Source organism: Pelophylax lessonae, assembly GCF_965119305.1.
Source record: "Pelophylax lessonae genome assembly, chromosome: 4".
In the NCBI taxonomy this organism is placed as follows: Eukaryota; Metazoa; Chordata; class Amphibia; order Anura; family Ranidae; genus Pelophylax; species Pelophylax lessonae.
Window position 1 is genome coordinate 305,477,602 of NC_138771.1, and position 17,903 is coordinate 305,495,504.

General features: G+C 45.0%; 1 protein-coding gene across 1 annotated transcript in view; it reads right to left on the bottom strand.

Moving 5' to 3' along the window:
- Positions 1-17,903, bottom strand: part of ANO4 (anoctamin 4) — a 339,157-nt gene that overhangs the window by 271,746 nt on the left and 49,508 nt on the right. Inside the window, exon 3 of the mRNA XM_082254744.1 lies at positions 13,871-14,119. Coding sequence (XP_082110870.1) covers positions 13,871-14,119 — 249 coding nt within the window. The remainder of the gene's footprint in view (positions 1-13,870; positions 14,120-17,903) is intronic.

Sequence of the window (17,903 nt, forward strand, 5' to 3'; positions counted from 1 at the left end):
ACGCGCCGCCAGGGGACACAGTGAGGAGAAGCCGCCGCTGCGGCTGCTCCAGGGCTCCAGGTAAGTGCACTGGTCTGGGGGGTGGGCCCACACTGCATTGAAGGGGGTATGCACGCACACTGGTCTCTGCATTGAAGGGGGCATGTACGCTGGTCACTGGATTGAAGGGGGCATGTATGCTGGTCACTGCATTGAAGGGGGCATGTACGCTGGTCACTGCATTGAAGGGGGCATGTACGCTGGTCACTGGATTGAAGGGGGCATGTATGCTGGTCACTGCATTGAAGTGGGTATGTATGCTGGTCACTGCATTGAAGGGGGCACGTATGCTGGTCACTGCATTGAAGGGGGCACGCACGCTGGTCACTGCATTGAAGGGGGCATGTACGCTGGTCACTGTATTGAAGGGGGCATGTACGCTGGTCACTGCATTGAAGGGGGCACGCACGCTGGTCACTGCATTGAAGGGGGCATGTACGCTGGTCACTGAATTGAAGGGGGCATGTACGCTGGTCACTGCATTGAAGGGGACATGTACGCTGGTCACTGCATTGAAGGGGGCATGTACGCTGGTCACTGCATTGAAGGGGGCATGTATGCTGGTCATTGCATTGAAGGGGGCATGTACGCTGGTCACTGCATTGAAGGGGGCATGTATGCTGGTCACTGCATTGAAGGGGGCATGTACGCTGGTCACTGCATTGAAGGGGGCATGTACGCTGGTCACTGCATTGAAGGGGGCATGTACGCTGGTCTCTGCATTGAAGGGGGCATGTACGCTGGTCACTGCATTGAAGGGGGCATGCTGGTCTCTGCATTGAAGGGGGCACGCTGGTCACTGCATTGAAAGGGGGCACGCTGGTCACTGCATTGAAGGGGGCACGCTGGTCACTGTTTTGAAGGGGGCACACTGGTCACTGTGCAATGAAAAAGGGCACGCTGGTCACTGTGCATTGAAAGGGGCATGCTGGTCACTGTGCATTGAAAGGGGGCACGCTGGTCACTGCGCATTTAAAGGGGGCACGCTGGTCACTGTGCATTGAAAGGGGGCACTCTGGTCTCTCTGCATTGAAAGGGGGCACGCTGGTCTCTCTGCATTGAAAGGGGGCACACTATACCTTAATTACTGAAGGCCCCTTTCACACTTTTGTGACCTCAAAGTCACGCAATTTTTTACAGCGTATTTTGCCGCAAAAGCAATGCCTATTACAATTTTCCGTTTGCGCCCCCCCCCAAAAAAAATTTTGAGCACCAGCCGCCACTGCAAGCCACCCAAAGAAGTACTTCATTGTCTTTTGAATCACTTCATTATAACAAAAAAAATAAATGTATTTTCTTGTATACATATATTAATCATGCATTGTAGCAGAAACAGTGATTTTTACTGCTCATTATGAGTAAATCACATAATGATTAAAAGCACGCTAACTTTTAATTTCAGTGCGCAACAACACTGTCATCCCTTGTTTGAGTTTCTATAGAACAAAAGTGGGCAGAAGTGCAGACAGGATCTTACCAGCATTTTTGCTGGTTGATATGTCTCGAAGCATGACTGCTCACTCCAAGCAGCCATGCAATTGCCCCCTGGGCCGCTCTGATGTCCTGTAAAAAGGCTGCACCGCTTCTGCCACAGACGTGCCCAAAGGATTCCTGGTGAAGAGAAGGAAAACATCCTCGTCACTGACCTACTGAGTGCGGGTTGAAGACAAGGACAGCGCAGACCTTTCGATAATTTGCTGCCTGAGCAGAGGCCGGTTCCGTGCCCCACTGGAGACTCTCCTCCCCTGGCCAGCCCCAACTTAACTGTCCCAGCTCCCCCCAACCACTGTCTGCTGGCTAGGTTGGGAACTTGGATTCAGGATTGAGTAGAGAGTACCTGGAGCAGAGCTTCAGCCTGGAATAGGAGGGGGTCAGGATGAGGAAGGAGGACATGAAGAGGGAGAGTGGGAGAGGGAGCGAGATGCTGCACCATGGGACTTTGGTTTGTACTTTCCCCCTGGGCTGAAAGTTGCCAGTCTGCCCCTGTACAGAACAGCATGCATGCCTGCCTGATCCCCACACCCCCAATTAGTCCCCCAATTCTAAAGACATTTTAGACATTACTGTGTAATTCTGCTTTTGTTTTGCACTTAAAGTGTAACTAAAGGCAAAATATTTTCTCTAGTTTTGGACAGAATGAAGAAGAATTAGACCTTCTGTCAGTTTTAATTGCTCCCCCTCCCCTTATGGAGATTCCCCCTCTATATTTGTCCTGTTTATCATTAGGCCCCTTTCACACATGCTGTCTGTTTTTCCGTTTTTCATCCATCCTTTGACGGATTAAAAACGGACATCAATGCATCTCTATGGCAAAACCAATGTAAATGGACGAATATTCATTTACATTAGTTTACATCCACATCCGTCATCATCCGTTTTTTTAAACTGATTAAGGGCTCTTTCACACGGGCGTTCCTTTTTTTTTTGCCCGATCAGGTCCTTTTTTTTTTTTGTAACGGACACGGATGACACTTGTGTCATCCGGTCCGTATGTCCGTTTTTCATCCCATCCGTTTGCGGATGAAAAACTGACATAGGGCTCTTTCACACCGGCGTTCCGTATGTCCGTTTTTCATCCCATCCGTTTGCGGATGAAAAACGGACATAATGTATCTCTATGTAAATACGGATGTCATCGGATGATCATCCTCTGACATCCGTTTTTTGTCAGTTCAGTTCAGTTCAGTTCAGTTTTTTTGAACGGAGGAGAACCCTATTTTCCTGACAGACTCCATGGCAGCCTACGTGTGGGTTAGTCCCGCCTCCTCCTACCTCATAGGACCCCACTCCCATAAATTTCACTCTGCCCTAGAGACCATGTTCCTTTTTTGTCCTCCTCCTGTTGGATGGATATCAAGTCTTACCTCATGAAGATTTTCGGTCTATTTCCTGGTGATTTACACGATTGATTCCAGGCTGAATTCCTGAAGAGTCCAGTACACCCTAGCTACTAGCGGGGTAGGACACGGGTGTGCAATCCCATGCATTGGAGAAGCATAAAGCCTGGCCACTGGCGGGCAAGCTGAATACGGCCAATCGTCCTAGCTACTAGCGGGAGGCCCATTAATACACCCCGAATCGATGCACTGGAGGTTTTCGTGTCCCAGGTCAGACCGTGGTTTGGAGCGTGCTTGGTAACGTATGGCAGCCATTTTTTGTATATGTATTTTGTCTTGCGGTGTTTTGGAACGCAGGTGCGTTTCATCTTGCGGCCCCGGCTCTTCCTGTGTCCCAGCGCAGCTTCCGGGTCACCGCTGGGTGTCTGGATGCGGTGCTGGCGCAGTGGAGTGGCTGTTCGTGCTCACACATGCGCATGGATGCTGTCTGTCACGGGGGGGCGGTGACGTCATCATCTGGCGGCAGATTTAAACTGCTGTCACAGTGGATCACATTGGGATTGTACTGCGGGCATATGCGGCAGCTTCCCCGTGTTTGATCGTTCTCTGCTAGTGGTAAGCTTAATCCTGCTGGATGTCTGTGTGCAGTCTGTGGTGTATGCAGCACTTCCTTATTCCTGTGTTTGTTGCAGTCTTCCTGTTAAGAGCAGTATGGATACTTCACCGCCCCCCAGTGGCCAACCCTTACTCTACAGGTAAGAATGGTATTATTTTTACCTATCCCTGTACGGTTCGGATTTAGGGCAGTAGGGGTAATTTTTCCCTTTTCTCTTAGCCCTTCTAGGTCTGATAAACAAACTAAAGCACGCGAAGATAAGGACCTTACTAGGTCACAACGTCATCACACATCTCCTGGCACTAGTCGCCACAAGTCTTCTACCAAACGTCACAGGGAAGGCTCCACGCTTGCATCAGCACAAAGACACCCTGATAGAAGATCTTGCTGGGGTTGTGCAGCACGTGTTTCTCATGGCAAATCACTATGTGATACATGTTTTGCCCATGCCTCTAGAGAAAGGGGGAATGATAACCAGCAGGTGTAATCCCTGGTTAGACGGGTGGTCCAAGAATCCCTACAAAACCTGGGGGTTGACCGCACCTGTAGCCCCTTGGCTGGTATGGCAGACATCCCTGTTAGGGATAGCCTCAGTACTCCCGGCCCTTCTCAGCAGAGCATTTCCGGCTTCAACTTCTCGGATAGTGAGGATGAATCGGATACTCCTGGCACAGGTTTTGATTTTGCCTTGGTCCCTACCCTGGTTAAGGAAGTTAAGGGAGCCCTAAAGTGGGAGGAGCCAGTAGAGTATCCATCTAAACAAAGAAGGTACTTCAAACACCTAAAGAAAGAGCGCCATAACTTTCCCTTTTTAGGTGAGCTGGGTGAAATCATCTTGGATGAGTGGGGATGTGCAGAGAGGAAAAATTCTCTGGTATCCAAAGTTTCCAGGATGTACCCATTCCAGAGTGAGGATGTGAAGCACCTGGAGTCAGCGCCCCTAGTGGACGCCGCCCTCATGAGATTAGCGAGGCACGTTACTCTTCCACTCGAAGACACAGTGTCTTTTAAAGATGGGCTGGAAAGAAAAATCGACACTGACCTTAAGAAGATTTATGTGTCTGCTGGAATGGCTTGTAAACCAGCCCTAGCCATTGCTGCTTTATCCAAGGCCATGGAGGCCTGGACACTAGAGGTGGATTCGGATCTAAGGTCTGTATCAGAAGAAGTAGCCAGAGCTTCTTCAGTGAATGAGCTCAGACTGGCGGCTCCTTTTCTGGGGGAGGCTTCCCTAGATATTATTCGTCTGGTGGCTCGGGTCATGCTCTCTTCAGTGACAGCTAAACGGGCTCTATGGCTGCGCCCCTGGCTGGCTGATCCTTCCTCCAAGCAGGCTTGGTGCCGTATTCCATTCGAAGGGTCTTCCTTGTTTGGGAACAAGCTGGAGAGCGCTATTTCGCGGGCCACGGGCGGTAAGTCGGGGTTCCTCCCGCAGGATCGTCGCCTGCTGGGTCAGAGAAGGACACAGTCCAGACAATCTTCGGATAGAGCGAAGGATGCTCAAAGTTACAGACCTGGTCGTGAATTCCAGAAAACATGGAGGAAAAATCCATCTTCAAACCAAAAGGCTTCCAAAGGAGCCTCTTCTAGTAGCCGGGAAGCGGCTAAGTCCTTTTGATGTTGGGCCTGTCCAGATGGTTCAGGTCGGTGCTCGCCTTCTCCGGTTTCGACACGTCTGGGCAGCCTCGATAAGAGATTTTTGGGTCATCAGGACAATCTCCACAGGCCACACTTGGTCGTTCTGCAGTCCACCTATCCTCAAGTTTGTTCCCATAGCTCTTCCACGGTCGGAAGAAAAAAGGCAAATCCTTTCGGCATACGTAGATGCGCTGTTGCTTCAAGGCGCAGTAGTTCCAGTACCAGCCAAAGAGAGGTTTCAAGGCCTCTATTCTCCACTCTTCTTAGTAATGAAGAAGAACGGCTCCTGGAGACCGGTCATAGACCTCACACATCTAAACTCCTTTATAAAAAACGAAAAATTCAAAATGGAGACACTATTGACAATCCGCCAGGCGGTTCAGCCAGGAGATTGGCTTTTGTCAATAGACTTGAAGGATGCATATTTCCATGTGCCTATAGCAACAGAGTTCCAGAAATACCTGCAGTTTGCTGTGGATCAACACCATCTTCAGTTTACATGTCTCCCATTCGGGCTCACAACATCTCCTCGAGTATTTTCAAAACTCTTATTGGCTGTGGTAGCCCTGATCAGAATCAAGGGAGTTCGTCTTCACCATTATTTAGACGACTTACTACTTCTGTCGCAAGATCGAGAGCAACTCCTGGTTCACAGAGATCTAGTCACGGCGACTCTTCTCGAGTTCGGCTGGTTGCTAAACCTGGAAAAGAGCCATCTGGCGCCCACACAAGCACTTATCTTTCTCGGGGCTCAATTCAATACAGTCAAGGGCACCATCTCCTTGCCTCTAGAGAAAATCCCGATTATCAGAGACAGAGTACAGCTGGCCATGTCATCATCCCATCTCCGGGCCTCACAGTGCCTCAAAATAATAGGTACTATGGTGGCCATGACACCTATGGTGAAATGGGCTCATTGGAGGATGCGTCCTTTTCAAACAGGTTTTCTTCGCCAATGGTGCCCAGGCGACATGGATCATCTGATTTGGATTTCCCCAGTAATGCGGGACAGTCTCCTGTGGTGGTTGCAGAAGAGGAATCTACTCAATTGCCATTCTATCCTTCCCATCTCCTGGGTCACGATAACCACAGACGCAAGCAACACAGGTTGGAGCGCTCACTGCCTATCAGAAATAGCCCAGGGCAAATGGAATCCTCGGTTACACAGGGAAGTCTTGAACATCCTGGAGCTTCGGGCAGCATTTCAAGCTCTCCAAGCATTTCATCACCTTACAGTAGGAACATCTGTCCTCCTGAGGCTGGACAATACGATGGCAGTGTCATATATAAAGCGTCAAGGGGGAACTCGCAGTCACTCTCTATTGAAAGAAGTCGAGCCAATAATGGTCTGGGCTCAAAAACACTTATCCAACCTCACTGCGGTTTATCTACCAGGATCACAGAACATCCAGGCGGATTTTCTATCACGAGTCTCCATGGACAACAACGAGTGGTGTCTTCATGCCGATGTGTTTCAGTGGCTAAAATCCCTAGAGTTCCTTCCGGAAGTGGACGCTTCCCCGTGCAACTTCAAGTTGGAGAAGTATTACACGAGATTCAAATGCCCACAAGCTTTCGGGGTGGATGCCCTAACAGAGCAATGGAGGTTTCACAAGGCTTACGCCTTCCCACCGGTTCCAGTCCTCCTTCGATTCCTGACGAGACTCAGGTCGGAAAAAGTGGAGGCTCTTGTGATAGCCCCATATTGGCCGAACAGGCCCTGGTTTCCAATGCTGCTACAGCTGAGCTTTTGCGAGCCAGTTCCACTACCTTCCAGGCAGGATCTCCTGTCTCAGGGAACGGTGTTACACCCTTGCCCGGCCCATCTGCACCTGATGGCCTGGTTTTTGAAAGGGAAAGGCTGGAGGCATTAGGGTGTCCAAGCGGAGCTATCTCCACACTGTTGAATGCGAGAAGAGCTGGAACAAATAGAGTCTACGAAAGGATATGGAAGAAGTTCATGTCTCATATCTCTGGAAATATGGATGTGCAAGGCACTCCAAAGGTTCAACATATTTTGAGTTTTCTACAATCTGTCCTAGATCTGCATTTATCAGTCAGCTCTCTTCGAGTTCAAGTGTCAGCTATCTCGGCTTTCACAGGAACATCCTGGGCAAAGCATCCCCTAGTGAGGCAATTTTTCAGAGGAGCTTCTAGGCTCAGACCACAAAGGAAGCCCAGATTCCCTAAGTGGGATCTTCCACTTGTTCTGGATTTCTTTGCAGACCTCAGAAGAGATAACCTGGTTCAACTCTCCATCAAAGAATTGTCTCTTATAGTAGCGTTCCTGGTGGCAGTCACCTCAGCAAAAAGGGTCTATGAGCTGGGAGCTTTGAGTTGCAAAGAACCCTTTTTGACATTTTTCCCGGATCGGGTGGTTCTGATTTCCAAGTTGGATTCTCATCCTAAAGTATCCTCTATTTTTCATGAAAATCAGGAAATTGTCTTGCCAACATTCAGATCCTCTGACTCTGCGACTCATCCGCTGGATGTAGGGCAAATTCTGAAGCTATATCTGGAAGCCACATCTCATTTCCGCCATACGGATTGTCTATTTGTCCTGTTCTATGGGAAGAATAAAGGCTTGTGTGCTTCATCTAGAACGATCGCATCTTGGATTGTCCAGTCCATTCAGTGGGCCTATAGAGCTAAAGGGTTGGCTCCCCCGGAGGCTGTGACAACGCATTCTACAAGAGGAATGTCGACTTCTTGCGCAGCGTTCCGTCATGTGGCTCCTGAAGTTGTATGCAAGGCGGCCTCATGGTCTTCAATTCATACTTTCATGGCTCATTATTGTGTCGAGCCAGCTTCTTTATCATCTGTTGATTTTGGTTTGCGGATACTATCAGTTGATGGTGCAAATTAAATTTCTTTTGAACAGCAGATTGCCCACCCTGGTGTGTTTGGCTAGTTATTTCCCACACGTAGGCTGCCATGGAGTCTGTCAGGAAAACGGAAAATTTATATCAAATACTTACCGTAATTTTCCTTTCCTGATGGACTCCATGGCAGCCGGAGTCCCCACCCATCTGCCGGAGGAGGCTATTTTATGGAACATGGTCTCTAGGGCAGAGTGAAATTTATGGGAGTGGGGTCCTATGAGGTAGGAGGAGGCGGGACTAACCCACACGTAGGCTGCCATGGAGTCCATCAGGAAAGGAAAATTACGGTAAGTATTTGATATAAATTTTCAGTTTTTTCTTCCTTTCAAAAAACGGAACGGAAGCAAAAACGGATGTCAGTGGTGTCATCCGCAGACATCCGTATTTACATAGACATGCATTATGGCATTATGTCAGTTTTTCATCCGCAAACGGGTGGGATGAAAAACGGACATACGGACCGGATGACACAAGTGTCATCCGTGTCCGTTACAAAAAAAAAAAAAGGACCCGATCGGGCAAAAAAAAAAGGAACGCCCGTGTGAAAGAGCCCATAATGCATGTCTATGTAAATACGGATGTCTGCGGATGACACCACTGACATTCCGTTTTTTGAAAGGAAGAAAAAATAGGGTTCTCCTCCGTTCAAAAAAACTGAACTGAACTGAACTGACAAAAAACGGATGTCAGAGGATGATCATCCGATGACATCCGTATTTACATAGAGATACATTATGGGCTCTTTCACACGGGCGTTCCGTATGTCCGTTTTTCATCCCATCCGCTTGCGCATGAAAAACGGACATAATGTATCTCTATGTAAATACGGATGTCATCGGATGATCATCCTCTGACATCCGTTTTTTGTCAGTTCAGTTCAGTTCAGTTCAGTTTTTTTGAACGGAGGAGAACCCTATTTTTTCTTCCTTTCAAAAAACGGAACGGAAGCAAAAACGGATGTCAGTGGTGTCATCCACAGACATCCGTATTTACATAGACATGCATTATGTCAGTTTTTCATCCGCAAACGGATGGGATGAAAAACGGACATACGGACCGGATGACACAAGTGTCATCCGTGTCCGTTACAAAAAAAAAAAAAAAGGACCTGATCGGGCAAAAAAAAAGGAACGCCCGTGTGAAAGAGCCCTATGTCCGTTTTTCATCCGCAAACGGATGGGATGAAAAACGGACATACGGAACGCCCGTGTGAAAGAGCCCTAAAGCTCTATTTTTCTTCCGTTACAAAAACGGATCGGATGGTAAACGGATGTAAACTGACGAATGGTCAGTTTTTCATCCGTTTTTGCATTGGTAGTGGATGTAAAAGAAAACTGATGAAAAATGGATTACACCTGATGAAAAACAGATGAAAAACTGATGATCACTGATGAAAAATGGATGAAAAACTGATGTAAAAATTATGATCACTGATGAAATAGGATGAAAAAGTGATGATCACTGATGAAAAACTGATGAATACTTCATCCATTTTGACATGACTGAATTGATGACATGTATGGTCAGCATGTGTGAAAGGGACCTTATCAATAAAAGAGAAAGTAAAAGAAAATCCCAAATTAAGTGGTTGTCCCCAGAGCAGTAATGTTCCAATGGGAACACTAGTTCTGGTGGCCTGGGGACCCCAAAGGATTCCCTTAATTTGCAGGGATTTACTCTTACTTCCTGTTTTGGCTATGGGACAGAAAGTGAAGGTAAAATTCCCCAATGGGACACAGATGGCAAAAAACTGACAGGGTATAACCCTCCCTTACTCTTTCCAAGATGAAAAAAGTTTTGCCTACAGTTCTATTTAATTGTATTATTACAGTATTCAATGAAACAAGCACAATGACCTCCATAATAAGGTTTCATACCTAGGGTTGGTACTATAACCTGCATTTATTTAGTTTCTAAATACAGCTCAGGCTTACCATAATACGACCCCTGATACCAGTCATGAACAGACTATGGATCCATACTAATAACAAGTGTTTAACTCAAATGACAGAGCTTAGCAGGGTTATTGTAATGAGTTGACAGCTGCATTTAGCACCTGCTTTATACTGTCACTATCTTTAATACTGCAATGAAGTAAATGTTTCCATTCAAGGCTGGGCATAGAACCTTTTAGAAAACCATTTATACACAGGCATTGTTTAACCATAATAACTTTTCAGCATTACAAATGGAATGAAGCCTGAGACATTTTCTTTTAACTAGAAAAAGACCTATCTGAAACCATGGAGACAGCAAGAATGAATATTTAAATGCAGACATGGGACCTGATACCCGCTGTCATAAATAGCAAATTTCAAAAGCAGAGATCATTCATAGTAGAACTTCAGATAAACAATAGTTGGCACAGCTACCTTATATACACGTTTAATATACATAATTGTAAACTGATATCTGCCCATGCTATTACCAAAGGCAGATGACCACATTTTGATCTAAAGCCCCGTACACACGTACCGATCGTCGGCCGAACGATCGGTCGTCTTTTGTCCGCGGGCTGTCTTGTCTGTTGAAAAGTGCAAAAGACTGCACACGAATTTTGTCGGCCAACAACAGCCGACTGCAGAAGGGATGTCATGTGATGGTTAACTTTCCTTGTCTTTTTTCTTTTCTGAGCATGCTCAGTCTTGCAAATCTGCTGTCTGTCGGCCGAAATCTGTACTGACTGGCGAACAATCGGCCGTTCTGGTGTTGGCATACAAAACTTTTAATGCCTGCACGACAGATTCTGTTCGGCCAAAAGTGCGCTGTCGGCTGTCGGAAGCATCATACTAACAAGCCTACAATCGGCCGATCGGTCGTCGGCCAAATCTTTTCGGCCGACAATCTGCACGTGTGTACGGGCCTTAACACACAAAAACAAAACAATACAGTTTCATAGCTCCCAACTCTCCCTGATTTCGAGGGACTGTCCCTGATTTTGAACAAAGTCCCTCTGTTCCTCTTTCCTCCTCATTTGTCCCTGATTTTGATCTGATCTATATAGTTGATTATAAAATGCACTTTTTATCATTCCCAGTGCTAAAACTTTCATCCAATTTCTAAATTGCTGCATTTGTAAATTCCAAAAGCCAGTGTAAAGGAATAGTAGTGGTAAAAAAATCACTTGTGGGTTTAAATAATCTTTTTTTTTGTATAATTCTCCTATAAGTTGGCGTGACAGGGGGTGTGTCCTATGCCTAGATACATTTGCTAATAGATGTCCCTTAATACCATCTCAAAAAGTTGGGGGTATGCAGTTTGGTCTGCTTCTCACCCCTAGCCAGCTATTTTAACATTGAATAGTTTATCACTGAGTTGTTTCCACTGTGCAATGCTTGTCCTATTTATTTTATTCTGAGCTCTGATGTACTGGGGAGTTTGCAAAGCTAATGTAAGTATAAAAATCAGTAACAGTATTATTATTACAGGATTACCTGAATTCGGGACAACTTTTTAATTGTTTTCCAGGAGTTTGACTTTAAGGCTACGTTTCCACTATTGCGGCTACAAAGTCGCGCTACTTCTAGCGCGACTTTGCAGTGTAACTTGTTTGCGGCTACTTCTGGGGACTTCAGTGCAACCTTCCTTCTCTGAGGGACAAGTCGCACTGAAGTCGGCCCAAAAGTAGTGCAAAAACTATTTTTCAAGTCGCTGCGACTTACGGTAAGTCGCAGCAGTTAGAACGGGCCAAATTGAAATGAATGGCTTTTGACTTTCTGTGCGACTTGACATGTGTCAAGTCGCACAACAAGTCGCAATAGTGGAAACAGAGCCTAAGAGGGCTAACAGGAGACAGAATCAGAGGGAAACCCCCCACCCATGAGATAATGGGGCTCATTTATTACAATTCAAATATACTGTGCACTTGGCAAGTGCAGCTGCTCCACAGCTTAGTAAATGAGGTTCACTTTGCAAAGGCTGCCTGCAAGAAAAAAATAATAAAAAAACAGCAATTTTGCTTGCACATGATTAGATAATGGAAGTTAGCAGAGCTTTCCCTCATTTACTAAGCTCTGGGGCAACTGTAATTGCAAAGCGCACAGTCTATTTGCATTTAGTAAACCAGCCCAAATGTTTATTCACAGTGCACTGAGCGGGCTAGAGATGGGAAGCAACACAAAAAGCTACAAAGATACAGTTGCAGAATAGTGGTGTCATATTGTGGATACAGTATTGCATAGCTCCCAACTGTTCCCCATTTGGAGCAAGTGTGCCTCTTTCGGAACCAATTAACTCTGTTCCTCTTAGCTCCTCTGTTGTCCCTCTTTTAGAACTAGTGTAAAGGCCACTATTAATATGAACTATTTAACTACCAAGAGTATTACATTTCATTCCAACCTCTAAAATGATTGCATTTGCTATTTTAAAAAGTCTTTATAAAGTATAAATTTTGGGTGAAAAAAGCATCCGCTGACTTAAAGCGGAGTTCCACCCAAAAGTGGAACTTCCGCTTTAGGCAGTTCTAACCCCCTGACATGCCACATTTGGCATGTCATTTTTTTTTTGGGGGGGCGGGTACCTAGTTTTGACAGGTACCCGCTCCCACTTACGCTCGGAGCGCTGCGGCACCCTGATCGGAAGTTCTCCTCTCCCCCTCCCTCCCTGCATTCTTCTGGGACATGTCAGAGGTCCCAGAAGATTGCCGGCCAATCACGACATGTAGCGCAACTCGCGCATGCGCAGTGCGTACCCGGCTGTAAAGCCGAAAACTGTCACAGCTGGGTGCCCACACCAGTGATGCTGGCACCGCAGACAGAGAGGGAGAAGAGCGAGGCTTCGGGCGGCCGCATCGCTGGACCGGTGGACAGGTGAGTGTGTGTTTAGGCTGGAACTCTGCTTTAACCAGTCATATTTTACATATTAATTCTTCAGGGATGTTCCCTTGCTTTCATAAATTTTGCTACAAGGTGTCCCTCTTTCCCATCTCAGAAAGTTGAGAGGTATGGTATGGTTACATAGCATAGCAGAAGAGTAGATAAAAAAATAGTATATTTCAGCAATTTCAGCAAACATTGTATCAGGTAAGACAGAATATGTACAGCCTACATATACAGTATATATATATATATATATATATACAGTGTATATTTATATTAATATCATCAAGTAAATTCACTTTCAGGTCCATTTAATCTATGGGCTTTCCAATAGCTAAATAATTTCATGTTTTCAGTGGCTTGAGAAAACTATATAATCCGTGGATACATTGGACTTGATCAACTAAAAGGATTTTTTTTTTAACTTGGCTCATTGAAGCTGTACTTTCTTCATTTGTCCAATCATGTGAAAAGTACATTTCAATTATTTTTACACTCCTTTTCACATGATTGGGTGTTCAAAGTAAACCCAGGCTTCCTGGACTAAGAGAAAATGTGTACCTTTTTTAGTAAATAACCACTAGTGGGCTTATATGAAAAGCTCAATTATAGAGCTGAGTCACTCCAAGTTTAATAAAAATAAAGAATATTGCCAGCTGTAAATTTTTAATATGTAAGAATCAATTGGCATCGAGAAGCAGATGACTAATTAATTCAAGGTACAGGAAGGCATGTTAAGGCTTTGGTCTGAAGTCATGAAATGGAAAGCACCATTATACTGACCATGTTGTTCCTTTTATCAGAGACGAAAAATGGCTCTAAAACATCAACATTATGACATAGATGATTTCATTTGCTTTGGTTTTAAATATGGGATATGAGTGATCTCATAGGGTATACAGTATGTGCCGTAACTGACCAGAAATGACATAGCTTGCTATGCAGATTCCTAGACCAAGCACTATGGTCATACCTGTACAGTCTCACTGTGTGGGCACATCAGTCATAAAATCAATCAATAATTAAGGCCTCAGCTCTTACCCTGGCTGACTTCTACGTCTTGGCTTAGTGTCTCTGTACTGCTGCTGTGAGAAAGTCTTGGTACAATGGATAAAGAGTTTGGAGAAGATTCAGAGATGTCCATTTGTGTAAGGAAGGAGCAAGGTGCAGGACTTGAAGGAACATGAAGATTGTGCTGGGAGTGTTCCAAGGTATGACAAGTCTCATTGTGAATATGTGGCGTTTTCCAGTGGGATATTCCTATTGCAACTGGCCCATTCACTTCAAATCCTACAGAACAAAAATACTGATTATACAAGCGACAAATTGCCTGTAATATAAATTATTCTTTGGCCGTTACAGCATATTGACAAGAAGAACCATTTAGGCCTCATGCACATTGGATGTTTTCCAAGCTCTCCTAGAAGCCTTCTTCCTGGCAGCAGCATTTTGGCAAAAAAAATGCCTGATGCTTGTAAAAGTGTGTAACCCTTTTAACCACTTCAATACCAGGCACTTTTCCCCCTTCCCACCCAGGCCAATTTATAGCTTTTAGTGCTGTTGCATTTTGAATGACAATTGCGCGGTCATGCAACACTGTACCTAAACCAAATGTATGTAATTTTTTTCCCACAAGTAGAGCTTTCTTTTGGTGGTATTTGATCACTGCAAGGTTTTTTCTTTTTTGCTAAACAAATAAAAAAAGACCTAAAAGTTTGAAAAAAAAACGTTTTTTTGTTTGTTATAACATTTTATAAATATATACGTTTTTTCCTGGACTGATGAGCACTGATGAGGTCGCACTGACAGGCACTGATATGTGGCACTGATAGGTAGCACTGATATGCAGCATTGGTGGGCACTGATAGGCGGCACTGATGGGCACTGATAGGTGGCATTGATGGGCACTGATAGGCGGCACTGGTGGGCACTTATGGGCACTGATGGGCACTGATAGGTGGCACTGATTGGCACTGATAGGCAGCACTGGTGGGCAATAATGGGCACTGGTGGGCGGCACTGATAGATGGCAATGATGGTCACTGGTGGGCGGGCTCCCTGAGCCCTGATTGCCATCCCTGGTGGTGGCCATGATGGGCATCCCTGGGGTCATGGGTGGGCATCCCTGGGGTCATGGGTGGGCATCCCTGGTCGCTCTAGTGGCAACCCCTCCCAAGGGTCTGTACTGTAATCAATGCTCTGATTACCAGTGCAGACCACCCCCCCCCCCCCCGTCAGGAGAGCCGCAGATCGGATCTCCTCTACTCATGCCTGTCAGGCACGAACTGAGGAAAGTTGATCAACGGCACTTCCTATTTACTATGTGACCAGCTGTGATTGGACACAACTGGTCACATGGTAAAGAGCCTACGTCAGTAGGCTCTTTACTGAGATCGGAGATGCAGTGTGTCACACCGCAGCACCGATCGCCGCTCTGCGCATCAAGGGTTTGGGCGTTAAATTATTTAATTAGCAAGAAGAAATAATATATTCTGGCCATTGTAATGAATGGTCAGAATAAAGAATCTCAAGCACTAAACGCACCTAGGGTTAACGCGTGTTTCGACGTGCTTATAAGCATCAAGCTTTTTTTCTGCCCAAACTCTGCCAAACTGGCAGTGGGGTTTTTCTGCCTCTAAACTCTCCTGCCACTAAACACTGCTTAAAGCCTATGGGTTTGATTTACTAAAAGCTAGTACACACTATAAAAAAATCGGGTGAAGATTTTCGTCCAAAGAATTTTCGGATGATTTTCGTATAGTGTGTACACAACTCTCGACCACCGATTCCGAATTTTTGTATGACAATTTTTGAAGGAAAAAACTCCTAAATTTTTCTTGAACGGGAAAAAAAATAACGATTTTCGTTTAATGTGTACCTTTTTCATATGATATATCTCATATTTTTCAGTATTTACTAGAAAAAAAACCAGAAGCTGGCAAGTATATTTTGTAGACTTATGATATACTGTACATAATACCTGCCCCACATTAATCTAGTTGAAGATCTTCGGTACTGTATTTTTTTTTTTTTTTGAGCGTTATAAGTCAATGAAACATACTTACATCTGCAGCCCCAATGTAGTAGTCCAGCCCTTTGAAGCTCCCTTTTGATTTTATCAGCTTGGCGAGTAAAGTGGTGCCTGCCTATCAGAATTAGGTTTGACTTCACTGCTGAATCCTCCCTTAGGTCAACAGATGGTAAGAATGGTAATGGCGGGGAGATTCCTGAATGATTTTGTAGAGCTCTATCATCACATCAAAACTACAAAGCCAAGTATAATATTACACGTAAGCTGCTCCGATTAACTGCCACAACTTTAAAGATTCCTTCAGACTTGTGCATACATTGACGCTTGTGTTTTGGTGCATTGAGGCATGCTGCAGTAAGGCAGCCCATTCTTGTTGATTGGCCTGGTAGCACACCTCCAGCATTTTCACCATGCAATTAAATGCACAGAATGAGCATATTGGTGTGTTTCAAAGCAGTTGCATTGGCAGGCACTGTATGTGGGTTTTGGGGTGCTATTTGGTAGGAATGGCATCACAATGCATAGTATCATGCATAAATGGAAGCATAACTAAGGGCAAATCTGTTTTTTTTTAGATAGAGTGGAGAGGGTCTAGAACACCTATCAGTTTTTTATTTTTATTGACCCCTTTCTACTCTCTATTGGACTTGTTAAGTGCCGCTTCACACTTAAGCGATGTGAAACATCGCATGTGGTTCGCACCGCACTGCTGTGCAAATTGCGTGTCTGAATTCACATCACATTCAGACCAAAGTCACACAGGATCCTATTTTTGGTCCGCACTAGAATCGGATCGCATGGGTGTTCATACCTATGTGATCCGATTCCTGTCCGAACTGACAGTTTGCACTGGGATATACGAACCGATCTGGGGGTGTCATTAACTTTGTATTGACACTCCCAGCAGTTTGCACATGGTAGTGTGAACTGCCTGTGAGTCGGGTGCAATGCGGGAATCCGCAGTGGATCCGCAGGGTTTCCACATCGCACCAATGTGAACCGGCACTTATTGCATAGTTGCCAATATTTGAAAAAAATTTCCTGGGACACTTTGCTATCAATTACTTACCACACCCACTTCCCTGAAGCTCCGCCCACTCCACATAATTCATCTCCGCCTACTTATCATCAGATTATAGGGTCTACTCAATAAAGAGAGAATTACAGGAAATTGAAAAGGGAATTTAAAACTTGAGGCCAAAGTAGCAGAGTTGGAATAATTCTCCCATTCAGCTGCACTACTTTTGCCTAACGTTTAAAATTCTCATCACAATTCCTTGCAATTCTAAAGTGTGAAATGTGCTCAGGTGTGACCATACAAAAAATGGAATATGGAAATATAAATAAAGTGCAAATAAGTACATTGCCGGGACAATGTAAATTACCAGGGACAGGCTCCTATTTGCCGGGACTTTCCCTCCCGGCAAAAACGGGACAATTGACAAGTATGGTATTGTTATCACCTAAAGTTAAAAAAATTCGGAATTTTGGTTTGATCCCAGAACAGTAATAGAGGGGAAATCGTCCAATAGGGACTAGTTCTGGCGACCCTGTTCACAATCAGGGATTTCCATCACTTTGGAGGGCTCTCCTCTCACTTCCAGAGTTGGCTATGAAACAGGAAGTGAAGGGAAATCTCCCCAGTGAAACACAGATGGCAAAACATACTGACAGGGGTTATAGCCCTCCCCCACTCTCTCCAAAATGAAGGGGGAAAAAAATTTGGCCTTTGGTTCTATTTTATTGTGTATTTTGGTAGTAGGCAATCACATTTTTTTCAGAGCAGTCTCTTTCCACTACAAAACAAAAATGAAAGTAGCTGAAATACAAAACTATACTTAAACCGGCCTATAAAATATTTTACTACAACATTCCTACAAAATCAGTAATATAGTAAAACATTATTTAATTTACATGTGTATAATAAATTTGAATTTTATACAATTTGTTGTTTGCTCCTCTCTGACCTGTATAGTCTGACAAAAACTAATTCTCTTTACCATTATTCTATGCACACGGATGATGGCCTGGTGATTGCCTCAT